At 44.0% G+C, this 18,143-nt stretch overlaps 1 protein-coding gene across 1 annotated transcript; it reads right to left on the reverse strand.

The window, feature by feature from the left end:
• Positions 1–146: 146 nt before the first annotated feature.
• Positions 147–18,143, reverse strand: ctu2 (cytosolic thiouridylase subunit 2 homolog (S. pombe)). The gene is made up of 16 exons (XM_072391553.1): positions 17,911–18,143; positions 15,986–16,060; positions 15,544–15,622; positions 11,527–11,586; positions 9,412–9,472; positions 9,201–9,310; positions 8,798–9,039; positions 8,083–8,218; positions 7,831–7,962; positions 7,287–7,378; positions 6,450–6,547; positions 5,278–5,373; positions 4,917–5,013; positions 4,290–4,356; positions 2,662–2,720; positions 147–553 (listed from the first exon to the last, which is right to left on the reverse strand). The coding sequence occupies exons 1-16, from the start codon at positions 17,964–17,966 to the stop codon at positions 484–486; spliced, it is 1,530 nt and encodes a 509-aa protein (XP_072247654.1). The 5' UTR covers positions 17,967–18,143; the 3' UTR covers positions 147–483.

Consider the following 18,143-nt stretch of genomic DNA (forward strand, 5'->3'; position numbering starts at 1 on the left):
CCACAGTCTACAACCTGCACATATTTCTAATGGTGCAGCCTTATTCAAATCATATATATCAGTTGCAATAATTATCTAATGACCTTTATGAAAAAGGTGCATGTGAAGGTTGGGAGAAGAGATGATTCAATGCAGGGTGGATGGTGACTTTTTCTGGTGAAGTCTAGGCTTTACTTGTGGGTAAAGGACAGATCCTTCATACATATTCTGCATTAGGTTAAAAATGCCTCTTTGTTCATTTAAATGCAAGGGTCTGATCAAACAGAGCCCAGCAGTCACCTGTGCAGACATGCAACATTATAGATCCTGGTTGGTAGCCTAGTCAACAGTAACTTTTCAAAGTTAACATCCGGAGCATAACAAAGGGTCTTCAGGGTCGGTGGTGCTTTGTTGAAGAGTTCAAAACACTAATACTGGACCATTTACGGAGTGGTTTTATTCATTTTGATTCCAGAATTAACCTTCTGTTAGATCATTTTTTGTTTAGACACTTGTATCCTCTTCATCACCATCATCCAGCAGGAACTCACTGACCTCCTCTCTCATCAGAGTCCTACAGAACACAGCAAAGTCAAGAGTGTTATTCCTGTCCCGAGTTCCTGCTTACCGTCCAGTTTCTGTGGTTTTTCTACAGCTTGTCAAGTCATATCAAACCCTGACACAACAAGCATGCAGGACAGGAGACGGTTGAGACTGGAGTAAAAGGGAAAGAGGGAGCACTATGAGTGAGAACCAAGAACGAGGCAGACGAATACATCAGTAACCTGCAAAAATAAAACTCATTATCTGTGTTCCAAGCACAAAACAACACATACCGCAGCGGGAGGGTGCTGCATTGACATGTTCTCTGTGTGCGTGTAGCTGAAAGCCACCTTTCTGAAGTTCTTTCTGTCAAGTTATCCTTGACAGTGCTGCATATTTACCTTTAAATCCAGTCACTGAATCTAAAGGTCAGATTTCAACATTGTCACCTAACAAACACAAGTGGCCAATTTATAGTTCATTTAGCCAAAAACATGATCCATAATAACGTCGACCGACAGTCGGGCACACGTGGTCGGTGCATTCAGACCGTTTGAAAATCGGATTCTAAAACGGTTCTGTGAAGTGACTAAAACTCAGTGTGATGTCATCGTCAGATTTGAATTCTTCTGCATTTTAGGGACACTTGCTGGGTGTTCTTAACATAGCTGCACCGTCAGTTCCTGGCCTGACGGAGAGCACACCATGATTGGTTGAGTGTGGTCAGGTGGTCTGTAAGCCCAAGCTAACCAGCCATTTTATGTTAAGACGGACACCAGACAGCTTGGTTTACGCCCGTCTTTGCATTCTTGTATGCAAGTGGTGTTGTTAATGCAAGTTTATTGACGATTTTGTACACCTCAGCTCACCCATTATGTTCACCGTGTCGTCTCAGGGCATTTGTAGTTTGTATTTACATCATTTACAGTGTTTGCATGTGACGGTCTGTAGGTTTGCCTTATTTCTGCCGACTATGCAGACAAATAGACTAAAACTGAATATTATTTTTATTAGTTTCACAGATTCAGTAATTGGGGAAGCTGTGTAAAGAAGACGGAACTTTATTCCGTGTCTGGCTCATCGTGCCACCTACAGTGACCGACTTTGGCTTTGTGCCACCTCGTGCACAGGACAAACGGAAGACAGTAACTGGTTTCATGACTACGGACGATTCCAATTCCAAGTCTACATGATTGGCATATATTTGTACATATTTTTATTTGTAAAAACAAGAAATGCAAACATGCTACTCAGTGACTGGCTGAGCTTTCCCTTTAAGAGAGAGGCATTGTGGGTAATGTGCTTGTGAGTTTGTAACACGCTGCGGCTTCTGAAAACATCACAGAAGGAAACGCTCATGCTGATTTGCCTGAGCTCGTCGCGTCTCATCACAGCACCTGGCTGTGGCCCAGCTCCTTGCTGTTTGGTTTTTTATTGACAGGTTTCCAATTTCATACTTTGTATATCAGTAACATATCATATAAAGTATTATACACTGCTCAAAAAATAAAGGGAACACCTGATCAGTTTCAGACCATATGCTGGTGCAGTCAATGGTAAATGGACTTGTACTTGTATAGCGCTTTTCTAGTCTAGCTGACCACTCAAAGCGCTTCACTACATGCCGCATTCACACACACTCATACAACACGTCTTAAGATTCATAACTACGTGCTTTCTAATCACACACATTCATACCCCAGTGATACACTGGGAGGCAACGTGGGGATCAGTGTCTTGCCCAAGGACGCTTCGACATGTAGCCCGGGGAGTCGAACCACCGACCTTCCGATTGGTGGCTGAGGTGTGTCAGCAGTTCCTGCATGATGAAGGCATCGATGCTATGGACTGGCCTGCCTGTTCCCCACACCTGAATCCAATCAGGCACATCTGGGACATTATGTCTCGTTCCATCCACCAACGCCACGCTGCATCAGGCAGACCTCCATGGGATAATGATTTTGATTTGATCCTTTTTAGGTTATTTTGTTCCCAACGCATTCCACTATGTAATGAATAACTGGAATTCAACTGGAATATTTCACTCATTGAGATCTAGGAAGTGTTATTTTAGTGTTCCCTTTATTTTTTTGAGCAGTGTATTATATAGTTGACAAACTTGTGAAAGACTGAACTCACCTCCTCTGCCTCCTCTGAGCCTCTGACAGGATGTAGTGAGGGAGACAGTTCACTGACGACTGGAAGGAAAACAGAAGGGAAAGCCTCAGACTCAAGGCGGTGACTTGTTTGGATGAAGTCGTTCACCATTTTCACACATGCACTGCAGTCTTAAAATGTTCTGGAGATGTTCCAGGGAGGCGGCAAATGAGGGACATGTTGCACCCAGGCCTGAATAAACTGTCCAAAAGATCAGCAGGTGTGACAGTGATTGAACCCAGCAACTAATCTCTCAAAGCAAGGGAGTGAGGTGCATGCAGATGACACTCAGATCTACGTGTCACTGACGGCAGGAGAACACAGGCCTGTAGATACTGCATCGAACAGATCAGGGTGTGGATGCAAAACTCCAGCTAAACTCAGACAAAACTGAAATCATTGTCTGTGGCCCACAGAAACAAAGAAAGTGTAATCAGTCACCTTGAGACTCTCTCTCTATAACCTAATAATCAGGTTAGAAATCTAAGACCTGAACTTTAACAGCTGCATTAAATCAATATCATCAGCAGCTTTTTACCATCTAAAAAACATTGCCAGAATCACAGAATAAAAAAACCCAGCTCTGTCAAGCACCAAAGTACATCTCTGACATGTTAGAGCCACATGAAGCAGCTGGGACTCAGAGAACCTCGGGGGGGGGGGGGGGGGGGGGGGTGTCTCTTGCTGGTGCCCAGAGTCAGGACTGAACAAGCTGAGGCTGCATTTCAGGCTGATGCTCCTAAAATCTGGAACAGTCCAGGAGATGTGAGACAGACTCAACTCTGACAATAGTCATGTTTCCATCCAAAGAAATTTGAATAAAAAAAAGTACGGACTTTGGTGAAAACTACTCATTCGCGCGAGTTTTCCGCAGGTTGGCATGACAACCAACCTGTAAACGTTTTACTGACTTCCCGACCCGGAGTGAATCACTATAGAGAGAGGACTTAAACCTTTTTTAAGAATCGGGCATGTGGTATTGGAGCCGTCAGCCCAGTTAGGGTAACCCTCACCCTAAAACCTCCTCCTCCGTCCACACAAACCTTCTCTTGTCCGCCATGTTTGTTGTCTTGTGAGTGACCCGCAAACACCGGACGCAGTTGGGGTGAAAGTGCGCTACGTCAGATTTGATGCGAACACAGCTGTTTCCATCCTTTCCAATCAACCAAAACCCAGCGTGTTTTCATTTGTGCGAATCAGGGATTTTAATTGGAATTATGGCGTTTCCATCATAATTTTCCGATGCGATACTTCTCCATGTGCATCTAAACAGGCTGATGGAGACACACCTATTGTTTAAATCAAGACTGAAAACAGTTTAGCTGTGCAAATGACAGCTGAAACTATTTGATCTGCACTGTGCTTTTAATCTAATTAATCAATGATTATTTTTATGTTTTTGGAATGATTTTATTTGCCTTCTTGTGATTTTATGTAGCTGTGAAGCACTTTGAATTGTGCTCTACAAATAAACTGGCCTTGCCTTGAAAACCCTCCATCCTCCCTGATGGGAAAAAAGAGCTGGTCTCACCCAAACTTGTCTTTCTTTAAAACAAACCTATAAATGACTTGAATAACAGTCACTGTGGACTGAGAGCGTGTGAACTCACCATGTCCCTGATGGTCAGCTGACAGCTGTAACACAACAGGCTTTTCAGGTCAGACGTCTCTTTACCACTGCAACACACAAAGAAACACTTTGAGGGATCCAGATGCCAGCGTAGATGTCAGCTGAGGGGCAGCAGGCTCCAGAACTGCAGGATTGTTTCTGGATATCACATGTTGGATCTATGGATAGTTTTAGGCAAATTGGTTCTTGCAAATTCAACAGCTTGCTGATAGTTGCTCAGACAGCTTTTAAATATCCTACGAGAGCTGAAAAGAAGACTTATCGTTTAGAAACCTGACATTCAGACAGATGCAGGGAACCTTTCACACATTTGCCTTTAAGTGGCAGCAGAAACAGGGAGCCCTGAGTGTGATAACAGTCCAAGAAGGAAGATGAAAACGATGAAGGCCTGAAAGCAGAGCAGAAATGAGGAGGAGGCTACATGCACAGGTGAGTACTCTAACCCCCAGGACCTCAGATTCTGCCTCCACACAGGAATTCCAGGAAAAGCCACCCACTTAAAGACGGCCAACATTCTAATTCACCATTCAGAAAACTATGAACTATAGATGAGTGAAAGTATCCAGCAGGGCGACTACAACCTGCCCCACACACAAATCCAACTTACGAGCAGCAGCCTCCACCTCCTGCTGTTCCCCCACAGTCCTCTCCTCCAGCAGAGGAACAGCAACGTCCAGCAGCAGTTGATTCTGCCTTTACTGGACCTGCACCAAACCAAAGACATGTGCAGCATTAATGCCAAAGGACTGTGTGGCAGGACTGAAAGGTGTACATTACTTCTTCCTTTTACAGGACAATGGCTGAAGAAACTGGACTGATACACAAGACCTGAGAGGAAGCTTTAATGCTGAGCTGCAATGATGGCAAATCCATGTTTTAAACATGCTGTCAAAGAAAAGGGTTAAAAGCCATACAGCATCCCAGATGGCATACGGAAGCTAAATTAAATCGCTGGCAGGATACAGTACCTGGGTTTTGCTTTAGGATCCCAGAGCTGGTAGCTGGACACGCAGAATGAGAGAGCTGCTCTGAGATCAGTGTGGCCTGGAGGGCTGAAGCCTTCTCTAAAGGACAGCAGCAAGAAAGAGGAGACAAGATCAAAGTTAATACATGTTCTACCTGCACCAACGAACCAAAACATGCTGCTTACACAAAAGTTCCTGTGTACCACCCAGAACTGTGAGGATAAACCAACTATCTGTGTTCTGTAACTCCACGGTGACCCAGTTCACCATGTGTGGATCGGATGCCTCGGAGCTCACATCAGCAGCGGTTTCCCTGAGATGTGCTGCATGATGAGAGATGACCCAAGTAAGCTTTCTGAGAAACTACCACTTCTCCGTGTAACTTTTGCTTTGGATCCTACTTGTTATGAAACGGTTAATGTTGACCTGTGTTAACAAAATGATCTGATCCTGCAACGTTACCGTCTGTGCACGAGGACATTTGGTGCTGATAGACGCTGTCTGCTCTCCATCAGGTCAGTGTGAGCGCACACCAGCTGTTCCCAGCTGCTACTGCAGGCCGACGCCCTCAGGCCTAAACTGAACCCATGCAGGAGAAACTCCTTCAACACCTACAACAACTACGAGGGCAGTCTTGGGTTAGCTGCGGTTTGCCATGTTCCAAAGCAGTGTGGCCCTGCACAGCTCGGTGCTTATTGCAGCAACAGGTTCATTCTGGCCACAAACGGAAAAATTCAGCATGAAAACTAACCTAAACCTTCAGTTCAAAAGAGGGCTGGTCCAAATCCCAGTCAAGACATGCAGAAAGCCATCTGAGTCCAAGGGCTCTGCTACCGATGAGAGTCAGAAAACTTTAAATACCATTTTCATTCAATCCGACCGTCTTTTACTTTATTTCCTACCAGAACAAACCCACTGCTCAAATAAAAATGTGCACCAAATCAAAAGTTGGCATGGGTATGAATAATCATGGCTTTAACTGCGCTTTATCATTATGGAGATCCAGATGCTTCTTCCGGCTATAAAGGCCCGTAATCTGTTTATTTCTACCAGACTATACGAGAACCAACGGTTCACCTAAAATCTGATACCAACATAACATCACATCAGCTCTTTGTGTGCTTCAGCTGTGAGAGGGTACATTCGGTTGGTTTTTCACTGCCAACCTCACTCACCAGCCGCGGTATCCAGGGCGCACATGCAGAGCAAACATCTGCGACATCCGTCAGCTGCAGCGGGGCTCCCGCACGCCGTCTGGAGCTTCTCACTGGTCCTACATGCACACGTGCACTGAGGTGAAATCCATGTCAAAACAACCAGAGACACGCAGCAACGTGTGTGTGTGTGTGTGTGTGTGTGTGTGCACGCAGGATTATTTTGTTATGCGTGCGTTGTTACGTGCACTTTGTTTTCCACGTGTGACAGGAAGCTGCGTCCATATGAAGCAGCGTGTGCACATCTGCCTGTCACTGTTTGAAAGATGTTAAGCGTTTTCTCGCGCCTCGGGTTCCTTCGCGCGCGCGCGCCTCGGGTTCCTTCGCGCGCGCCTCGGGTTCCTTCGCGCGCGCCTCGGGTTCCTTCGCGCGCGCCTCGGGTTCCTTCGCGCGCGCCTCGGGTTCCTTCGCGCGCGCGCCGCGGGTTCCTTCGCGCGCGCGCCGCGGGTTCCTTCGCGCGCGTGTTAGGTTTTCGCCACAAACGCATGAATGTTGCGTGTAGTCACTACGCATGGTGTGATTATAGGCGTGCAGCAATGACCACACATGAACATGCACGTGAGCGGGGACCATTATAAGTCAACGAGGAAACTACATTACACGTCAGGCGCGGTTTGCTGCACAGGCGTCAAAGCATGCAATTGACACGTTCAGTTGAAAGCTGTGCACACAATTTGAAACGATTCTGATGGCGCACATGACTTTCCGCATCATAACAATGCAGTTTCACAAGTTTACAATTGCACTTAATGAATAGCAGTTTCTCAAATGGCCATCTGCCAAAGCGCACACACTGACCTGTAGATGGTGCTCACAGTGGAAGGAAAGTGTGCCTGCAGTTTGGTGACGAAGCTCTCAGTCAGACGCTGGATGCTGGCTTTGTCAGGTGCCTGTGGGACACATCCACAAACACACAGTTTCTCTTTTTATTGGATTTATATCCTGAGGGATCACATAAAGGACCACCTGTGCTCAAAATGTGCCAAAGGAATATAGAACACAAAGAAAATAATCCAACTGTTTGAAAGAGTAAATCAATCAGTACAAGTTAATTTCTTCCATAATAAATCATAAATGCATGAAAAATGAAAAAGAAACAGAATGGGAGCAGATGGGAGGAAGATTAAAAACTATGTGAAGTCATTGAAAAGATTCAATTCTTCAATGTTAAATGCAGCAACCGTCACCTGACAGCAAACCCATCAGTGACGCCGGCAGAACATCACACACGCGGTGTGGAAACCAGCTAATCAGCTACCAGGTCAAGGCAAAATCCGCAGATCATTCCAGATAGTCAACACAAGAAAATGTGAAAAGAGCCAGCGCTGCAGCTCGACCTCACCCGAGTGTCCAGGCCTGGAACCACCACAGATGGCACTCTGAACATATGACTGTAGTAAGCGATTTCTTTGGCTGAGTATTCCCTCATTGGCCTCACTGATATTATGTCACCATATCTGGAGTCGGAGAAACCCTGTTAAGACAAACAGCATCGTTTACTTGAGTTAGATTTGCTATTTTTTCATTTAATTCTTTGATGTCTGGGTTTACAGGTCTTTCCCTCCTTTACGTTCAGATGCCCACACATACGCACCGTGTCCTGAGCCAGCTGTGCTCCTCTGCCCAGTGATATACTGCTGAGCAGTTTAACCGCCAGCCTGGTGCAGTTGTCTCCGAGCATCAGTTTGCTGTAGCCTTCAGTGCGGGCTGTGTGCACCAGCAGATGCTGCCTTTAAGGGGACAATGCACTGGGGTCAGGCTGCTTTCAGAGTTACCATTAAACACGAGACATTTACGCCATCTTCATGACGCAGCAGCCAGAACATTAAAACCACCTCAGATTTGAAACCGGTAGCACATACAAAATCTTTCAGCCTGTACATTGGTATCTTTATTGGATAGATGGTAGACTAAGTAACCTTTTTCGTAAGCTCAAGTTAGTTTCGAATGGGGTTGAACCCTTTACACATCAAAGCAAACATTCCAGCAGATATACTAACTGTGTGTCTGATATGAGTCTCATGAGCACAGTCCCATGCACCACAGTGGCAGGAACTAAACTTCAGTGCTGAGGAGAATTCTCAGAGAACATAGCTGTCTGAGCACCTCTTTTCATTGTTAAAGGCACACATTTCACACACAGCATCACCAGAAGCTTAATGAATCCAAAAGAACAAGTGTTTCATTTCAACTCATCGTTCTAAGATGAGATCGTTCTGCACCAGGACAGAATAGTGCATTATAGCAGACACACATCTGGGTAAACCTCAGACTGCGCAGGCATCATAACCCCCCCCCATTTGTCTGACCTTAATTTGTCTAGCAGGTCTTCTTTGGCTGTCAGGGTCTGAGCAGAACCAATCAGCTGCTGCAGTAAATGCGTCTGCGACTCTGGGACATTAGCTGGTGACGTATCCTTCGTGTCCTGGGCCGTCTCATCGTTTTTGCTGCCAGTCTGAATAAAGTGATCCACAGCTGCTTTGTAGGCGCTGGTTGGTCGGTCGGAAAGCGACGAAGCTGTCGCCACGACTGAACTAGGGAGGCCCAAAACCTTAAATGAGGGTTGGGGGACACATTCAGTTTGTTTTATGAGGGCTTGGCAGGACTTGCTCTGTGCTGTGTTACAGGATCAGTGTTGTTCGAGTCCTGTGGTGGCTTTTATAGAAAAGTGACTGCTGTAGTTTAGCAGATCACCCCTGCAGTCGAACCAACCTGCTCCAGAGGAATGATGTAGAAGGGGAAACCAGTAGTTCTGAACAGTGACTGCAGCTCAGACACCGTCCTCCATCTCTGCTCCTTAGACTGACCTACAGCACCACCCTCTGGAAGCACACACGAAATCCATTTAATCCTCTAAGAAAGGACTTTGCTCTTCTGAGACACAGTACATGAAAACAGACTAGAAATAGGCCATTTAATTTACCATCAATGTAGACAATGCCAGGCACGAATCTCAGCTTTCTGTGGGCATTCTGACTCAAACCCTGGAGGAGGAAAAATACTTGTTAAATATGTTATCAAAAACATTTGAGACACACAAGCTTCCGCAAACCCAAATTCAACACAACGTGCATCCATTTCCAACAACAGTTCAGTGGCTCCAGCACACCATGGTATTCTACAGTCCTGCTGTCAGGAGTTTCCTCCAGCGTGGGGGGTGCATTACTGCACTGGCACTCGGGTTGTGTCATGTTAGAGATCTGTGCTGCATTTGACAAAATTAGGCATCTCATACCAGGACTGCAACAAGTTTAAGAAATAAAATTAACCACAATAGATTGATTTCAGTTGGATTAAATTCCAGACAGTTAATCCACAAACAAATCCCTTAATGAACAAGCTCCACTATGTCATAAAGATGCCATAGCACCATAAAATCTCAGGTTTTCTCCGACTGCAGGTTTACTCCCAGAGTTTCTAAAAGCAGAATGGGAGGCAGAGCCTTCAGTTATCAGGCCCCTCTCTGTGGATCAGGCTGAAACCTTCCTTTCTGATAAAGCTTATAGTTAGGGATGGCTCAGGTGAGCCTGAAACATCCCATAGTTCTGCTGCTATGCACAAAGCCCAACTCCTATTAATATAAAAATTCATTGGGTTTATTTCTCTGTAAAGTGGCCATAGATAAGTTTTTGCAGTGAACTGGTAAAACTGATATTAAGGACAGATTAAAGTCAGAGTAAAGCTAAAATAAACATGTTCATTAAAGGCCATCAGCCTCCCGGCATCATGAACCCTGTCTGCGATCCAGAGGGAGGAAGAAGTAGAATGGCTTCTAGTGTACGCAGTCTCCACCTCCGATGGGTGAGCTCTCCACCCTAATGTAGCCCCATTCAGTGGCACCGTGACAGCACTAAGGCCATCGAGTCGCTGCAAAGCAACAGCACAAGCTGCTTTCCCACAGGTAACATGCATTTCTGCCATGAGGGGAAGAGTGAGCAAGCGAGCTGTCAGGTTCCGTTTTTAGACAGAAATACAAGCAATGAGCTTCCATTAATGTGCTTTACTCTGACTTTAAAAGAAAACGCTACACACCAATGCAGCATTCTAACTCAGAAACTGACCTTAAAATCCTTACAGTAAGCTGGGAAATCTAGAGACAGCTTTACATTTGTGCTAGCAGCAAAAAAGACAGAACTGTTGGTACCGATTAAGGTTCCACTCAGTAGAGAAGTGCACAGAAAGTGAACCAGAAGGAAAAACCTCACCATTTCATTCCAATGTGAATATTAAACGACGATCAATCTTTTTTCTATCCAGGGCTGCCTCCTCCATCAACGAGTGCCTACCTGCTACTTTCCAAGTATTTGTAACAATACATTATCAATGTACTACTTTACAGAAAGAGATGTGGCCAGTGAAGTGGAAGGTAACACGTGCCAACACATTTCCCATCACTGAAAAAGAGTTTGTGTGCATGAAATCTCTGTCACTGTTCTTGTTTATAGGACAGAAAACACTTTGAGCCAATCATCTGGCACACACGGTGATGCTGAGGTAGTGTGGTCCACATCACATGCCTGCTTCATTAAATGATTCCAAGCCTTCACTTTTGGTCTCAGCGTGAGATCACTGTGATGATAAAATATCTTTGAGATGGGTATCTCTGCTCTAAAGGGCACAACTTGGCAAAAAAAAACCATCCCATCCTTCTGAGATTAATGCAGCCCCTTTTCAATAAAATGTTCAAAGGTTTTGACATCAGTTGGTCGATGGTTGGGGTTTTCCATCCTTCCCTGGGTATAAACTATATAGATTCCTTTGTTCCCAAAATATTTAACGTGACGCCACAGTGCGTCCATGTGCAGATGGTGTCGGCCTGACTTGTGGCTCAGCATCTCGTTCCTCGGTTATGTGCCCACTACAGACTGACCAAATCCACGTTGTGCTACATCAACAATCAATAAGCTAAAAACTAACAGCATTGATTTTTGACATCTGAGAATCCTCCTCCCTACAACCAAAAACATTAAGAGGACTTCTTTTTTGTCATCAGTTTTCTGAGCACCACAAAGAGACAGAATGGGAGAAACGGACCGACCTCTTGGACCTGACTGAGCATTGAACAGGAAGAAGGACCTCCAGATACAGCCAGCAGCACCTACAAACAGAGGAGGCACACAGGTCATTACATCACAGACAGGATTTATGTTCTCTCACTTTGTAGATCTCTAATTAGTTTCTTCATGTCCTGTCCTTGCGTCTTTATCCCTCTGAGCGGAGATGTGGCTGCAGCAGAAACCCGAGGAGCGAGTTGTTGAGGTACAAGACATTCAGCAAATCAAACGGTATTGATTCAGATGATGTTTTATGATCTCTGCCAGTACTCAAAGGAGAATTGTAGGTCTGAAAATATTTCGACACCAACGCATGCTTAGTTATTTTACTAGGTTAAAATTGGAGGAGGGGCTTAGTAATTTCAGCTCTTGATTATGTGGAGCCATTTCTCCCCAAGGGACCAAAGAGGTGAGCACTTGACTCTAAAGCTTCTCCAGTTGAGAAGAGAAAAAGCAGCGAGTGTGATATAAAATGTTATTTATCATGTTCTAAAGCAGAAATCAGGACAAGCCCACAGAAAAGTGGGGACACCTGAAAAAACAAACAAACAAAAAAAACCTCTAAATTCTGAGCAATCACACATCAGAAACATTATCTGCTGCCTACCAGCTTCTCATTGTAGTTAAATCCAACTGTCTCATTATTTATGGAATAAAAACTGAGACAAAACACAGAAGCAGTGTGTGAAAAACTAAGTGAACCCTTACTGCTTCCACTAAGAGGGTAAGAAGCAGCCAGGAGCTGCTGATCAATGCTCTGATTAACTGATCCTCAGTCAGTGTGAGCAGCTCTATAAAAGCAGAAGTTCTGTCAGTTTTCAGGTGTGTGTTAACACGATGCCAAGGAGGAAAGACACCAGCAATGATCTTAGAGAAGCAGCTAGATTAGCGAACCGGATCATGCAGGACCCTTCACACGGCCTCTTCTCATCATTTGAGTGGATTCCATCGGGTCGCCGGCTTTGCTGGACACAAAGGAGAACGGCTACCTTTGTGCACTCAGACATACACACACGCCCACCCCCCCACCCGACTTTCATTTGCACATATGGACTTACCTACCTCAATGCCCATGTGCACCTTGTTATTGCACATTCCATTACTACTCATCTTCTTTTATCATTTCATTCTGACGTTGACTGTCTTGAAACTGTATTGTCTATCTGCTCTTTTCCTTTAATTACCCCCCGGGGATAAATAAAGTTTTCTGAATTTGGATTCCATCACTCTACAGAGAGAACAATTATTCACAAATGGAAAACACATTTGGATACATAAAAAAAAAAAAAAAAAAAAAACTCTTCTTACATTTCCTTGGAATTTTGATGACTTCGGGGGTCAATCTAATCTGCTTCGCTGAGCTCAGTTCATGGAACCAACAGGTCCAGGAGGGAAACTCTCATGCTCTTTTCCACCAAATCGGTTTCCAGGGCTGGTTCGGGGCCAGTGCTGGTGCACAACTCGTTCAACTTGCAAACCAGCTGAGAACCCGTTTGCTTTTCCACAGCTCGGGGTGCCGAGGGCAGCCACGTCATTACGTCACTGTATACGCCAGGCACTGTGTTTGCAGACACCTTGGCGCAATCATGGAAGCAACAGCAACACGTAGAAGAAGAAGTAGCAACAATAACAATAATGGATGACTCTGTGTTTGTACAGCTGCTGCTTCTGGCTTTACGGAGCTTCATTGGGATCAGAAAACAGCAGATCCTATGTGCTACTAGCGATTTTTAAGTCGCCGCTCTTATCTACCACAGCGGTAGATATCAGGCATCTCGCGGTCTTGCTATTGTTGTTGGTCTTAACAACTCTGCCCCAGAGCCAGTTCTTTGGCAGTGGAAACAAAAAACCCGGTTCCAAACTAAGCTGGCCCCAGACCAGCCCTGGAACTGTTTGGTGGAAATGGGGCATCAGACATCCCTCTCCCCAGCGACACTCTCCAGCTCCCCCGGGGGAAACCAAGGACAGAGGAGATGTCGTCCCAGCAGGACAAGCACAGAAAAACTGACCAGAAGGTGACCAAGCTCGCCCCCCTATCTCTGTGGACAAAGCTCTTACTTTAGTTATACAGGGAGCCTGTTCTCCTGCAGCACCCCCCACAGAATCAGCTCTGCTCCTTGAACCAACGCACAGATTCAACACTGCAGCATCAATAGGCAACATGGGTTCAGTGTCTTACCCAACGACGCTTCGGAAGCCGGGAGTCAAACCACCGACCTCATTCATTGGGTCAGAACCCAGATCTGTGACCACAGGTGAGGGATGGAACAAAGATGGAGCAGTAACCTGAAAGCTTCAGCTGCCTCAAGCGTGGTCTTGATGTTTAAAGCGCTCGATAAGAGCCTTGAAAAGCATCACAGAGAGAGTTGTGGGTTTGGTTCCATCTGAGGGTTTCATTGCCTTCAAAGAAATCTTGAAAAAGTGTTTTAAAAAAATGTTTCTTTTAATTTTTTTACTAAAAATCCCTCTGAGCTCCTGATGTGTTTAGCATATCAAAGAGCTGATATTTCTATACCCAAAATTTGGATGCTACAGCCCTTAAAATAAACTGCACTGTTACAGTGTGTGCTGTACAGCTCTTACCAGGACAGGTTACTAAAGACACTTTAAAAAAAAAAAAAAAGGGTGGGGGTGTCCAAAGAAAAGCCGTTTAAAGTCTCTGTTGGCACTGCGTTAAAGAAGGAAAAGATTTCAGGCGTTCTGGCTCGCTGTGCATGCTCACAATGCTGTGCAGGCTTAATGTGGAAGTCGTCGCCACTTATTGGTCCAACTTGATTTTTTTTTCAATCCTAAGGAAAAACATCTGCAGTATTCAGTAACTTTAACTTGTTTTGCTAAACAGTTCAAATAGAAATGTCTGTGTCCATAATTTGGTTTATACAATCTTGCATAATGTGTCATTCCCCTTTTCTATTCCAAAAGGACCTAAGAAAAGGACCTAAAAAAAGGACCTAAGAAATGGACCTAAAAAAGGACCTGAAAAAAAGGACCTAAGAAAAGGACCTAAAAAAAGAACCTAAAAAAAGGACCTAAGAAAAGGACCTGAAAAAAGGACCTAAGGACCTGAAAAAAAAGGACCTAAAAAAAGACCCAAGAAAAGGACCTGCAAAAAAATGACCTAAGAAAAGGACCTGCAAAAAAATGACCTAAGAAAAAGACCTAAAAAAAAGACCTAAGAAAAGGACCTAAAAAAAAATTACCTAAAAAAAAGGACCTAAAAAAAAAAGGACCTAAGAAAAGGACCTAAAAAAAGGACCTAAGAAAAGTACCTGAAAAAAAGGACCTAAAAAAAAGGAAATTAAAAAAAAAAAAAAAAGGACCTAAGTAAAAGGACCTGAAAAAAAGGACTTAAAAAAAGACCTGAAAAAAAGGACCTGCACAAAAATTACCTAAGAAAAGGACCTAAGAAAAGGACCTAAAAAAAGGACCTAAGAAAAGTACCTGAAAAAAAGGACCTAAAAAAAGGAAATTAAAAAAAAGGACCTAAAAAAAGGACCTAAGTAAAGGACCTGAAAAAAAAGGACCTAAAAAAAAGGAAATTAAAAAAAATAAAGGACCTAAAAAAAGGACCTAAGTAAAGGACCTGAAAAAAAAGGACCTAAAAAAAAGGAAATAAAAAAAAAAAAAAAAGGACCTAAGTAAAAGGACCTGAAAAAAAGGACCTAAGTAAAGGACCTGAAAAAAAGGACCTAAAAAAAAGGAAATTAAAAAAAAGGACCTAAAAAAAGGACCTAAGTAAAGGACCTGAAAAAAAAGGACCTAAAAAAAAGGAAATTAAAAAAAATAAAGGACCTAAAAAAAGGACCTAAGTAAAGGACCTGAAAAAAAGGACCTAAAAAAAAGGAAATTAAAAAAAAAAAAAAAGGACCTAAAAAAAGGACCTAAGAAAAGGACCTAAAAAAAAAAAAAAGGACCGACTTGTGTATCCGTTCTCATAGATCAATACAGCTGGACTGCCACTAACAGCCATCATTAATACATTTCTGGCTTAAATGAGTTACCTTCTCTCCTGGGAAAATGACTCTGGTTTTCCCCAGCATGGCTCTGAACTTGTGAATGAAGTTCTCTTTGAAGCAGCCTCTAACAAAGAGAAATGATTTCAGAAAATTCAGCACAACACACTGTTTCTTCTCCCCACACCTCCTGCCTCGCAACCTTTTCTTTTTCAAAACTGGAAAACTTTAGAAACTTTTACAGTTTCCTGTAAATAGTCACTTTAACAGTGCTGTAAATATAAAAGCTTTTTGTGCTTCAGCTCTAGGTGGACCAGATGAGAAGCCAGAGTGGACAGGAAGAAATGATGTGGTCAGTATCAGGGTGGATCTCTGTGTCCGGTCCAGTCTAACGTAGCTCAGTCCTTTAGGCTGCAGCCTCCAGAACTTGTTCTGAGCCACCAGATGTTTGTGGTGTAACGTTAGGTACTGCCTTACTAATGCGTCTCACCTGCAGTATGCATCTCCTGCTCTGATGACCACAGCTGCCGACGCTGCTTTGCATTTGACGCATTTCTTAGAAACACTGAAAAAGAAGAACAGCATACATCTTAAAAACCTATGTGCACAGCTTAAAGCTACATAAAACACAGACTAAACATGCTGCACTAAAATCACTACGACAAACTGTGTTTAACTTCAAGATTTCAGCTGATTATTGGAAATACACTTTTTAAGTCCACTAATCTTTTGTTTCTTTCCAGCAATCCACTGTACAAACCAGTGACAGTAAAAGGCTTGTTTTTGACCGTTTCCTCAAAGAGATTTACATTAAAATATTCCCTGTTGAGCAGAACTCAGTCTAGTGTGTTTCAGTGGAGAATCAGCCGGATTGTAAGTCCTATAAGTCCACTGGGTCACTGTGCTGTTAACTCCAAATATTATCCATCTACAACTTTACTATCTTTCTCCACAACAAATTCTTCAGTTTCAGCCTGTGACTACAGCTGTTTTTAAATCAATGCTGAATATTTGTCTCTTTTTTGAACAGTAAACACTATTTTCCATCTTAAAATGTGTTTCTCTGGGTTTCAGTGGTGCAGGAGGAGGCATATATCCGATTATATATCTCACTATAAACTCTGTGGGATCATCTTATAGCAGGTATGTTGGTGTAGATTCTCAGTCATCCAGGTCACGGTTATCCTAAGAGCTTGAACTAATGAAACTGGACTTCATCTCTCATCCATGAGGCTTCTTCAGTGTCTCAGAGAAACTTAGAAGGATCTTCTTCAAACATGACATTCCAGTGTACTTCAAACCCAAGAAAATCCTCAGACAGAGACTGCTTCACCCAAAGGACAAAACACCCAAACACAAAGTGAGTGGTGTCGTGTATGCAGCGCAGCGAGGAGTGTGCGGACTTCTGTATGGGAGAGACCAAACAACAGGTCCACAAGCACATGGCACAACATAGGAGAGCCAGCTCTTCAGGTCCAGACTCAGCAGGGCACCTACATCTGAAGGAAAGGGTCACTCTGAGGACAGTAATATCCACATTCTGGACAGAGAAGACAGGTGGTTTGAGAGAGGAGTCGTCTGTGTTAAACTGGTAAAACCATCTGTGAACAGAGGAGGTGGTCTCAGTTTCACAACCACTCACACCCACTCACACCCTGCGACCAAAACTCACCCCCCCAGGCAGGTTTAAGGTAGACAATTCAGAGGCGATAATGACTCTAACAACATGCACATCGCTCAGGGGGTTCAGTGACCCTCTCTGCTTAGAAGCTGACACTCCCCACCATCAGATGAGAGCTGAAACATCTTCAACATCCAGGAAGTCCACTTGCTCTTATTCATCTTGTTGTAGATTTTCCTCTTAAGTGGTAAAGGGAAAAGTTAATTTGTTTGTGCATAAAATCCAAACCATGATATAAATGAAAGGCACCTGGGAAATGAACACCACCATGCCTCATCACCTCCACCTGTTAGAGGGATTACAATCCTGCTGATTCTTTCTTTAGAGTAACTCACATGAAATTAACAATGAATCCATTGTACCGAAGAAGGTTCTCACTAGTGCCAAATTAAACGTGGAACAGATTCAATAACACCAGATCAAAAAGCATAAAGATTTTCTTTTGGACCAAATTGATCTGATGATCCAAATCTTTGAGTTGTGTGGATTCAATTTATGGTTGTAGATCAGTTTAAAGCGTTCAGACTTTAAGTTAAAGTGTCACCAAACGTTTTAACTCTAAAAACATGTACGTCCGACTGGATGCTTGTCGTAGGTCGAAGAACAACAATCAGACTTCTTTCCCTGAGTGTGGCCCTTCTCTGGACGGGTAACGGCCCAAAACGGCGGAGATAAAGTCCCGCTGCAGGTGTTACGATGATCCTCTCAGTCACAAAGGTTCATTGTTCGCCTACCTGAGCACGTCCGCGCGCTCCAGCTGCTGCTGGTAGTCTTCAGCCACCTGGCACATCGTGAGGACAGGCGCCACCGTTTGGGGCCACAGCTCTGAAAACTTCCGCTCAGCCGGTAGTTCGTCCTACAGGCAAGGTCCTCATGAAGCTCAGTCAGCTTGTTGTTTATCTAGAAACAAGCTAAAAGATTGCTGTCCAAGCCTCAACTCATGTGTCGCGTGTCCACGCCGACCTCT

Source organism: Leuresthes tenuis, unplaced genomic scaffold (genome assembly GCF_036924035.1).
Source record: "Leuresthes tenuis unplaced genomic scaffold, fLeuTen1.0.hap1 SCAF_8, whole genome shotgun sequence".
In the NCBI taxonomy this organism is placed as follows: Eukaryota; Metazoa; Chordata; class Actinopteri; order Atheriniformes; family Atherinopsidae; genus Leuresthes; species Leuresthes tenuis.

What these genes read in the sequence shown, in the direction of transcription:
- ctu2 (XM_072391553.1), bottom strand. Translation starts at nt 17,966, where the DNA reads ATGTGCCAGGTGGCTGAAGACTACCAGCAGCAGCTGGAGCGCGCGGAC. An exon ending in TTCCAGGCCTGGACACTCGG is followed by an intron (nt 7,379 to 7,830) that starts GTGAGGTCGAGC and finishes TGTGTCCCACAG; the next exon opens with GCACCTGACAAAGCCAGCAT. An exon ending in GCTCAGAGGAGGCAGAGGAG is followed by an intron (nt 554 to 2,661) that starts GTGAGTTCAGTC and finishes TGTGTTCTGTAG; the next exon opens with GACTCTGATGAGAGAGGAGG.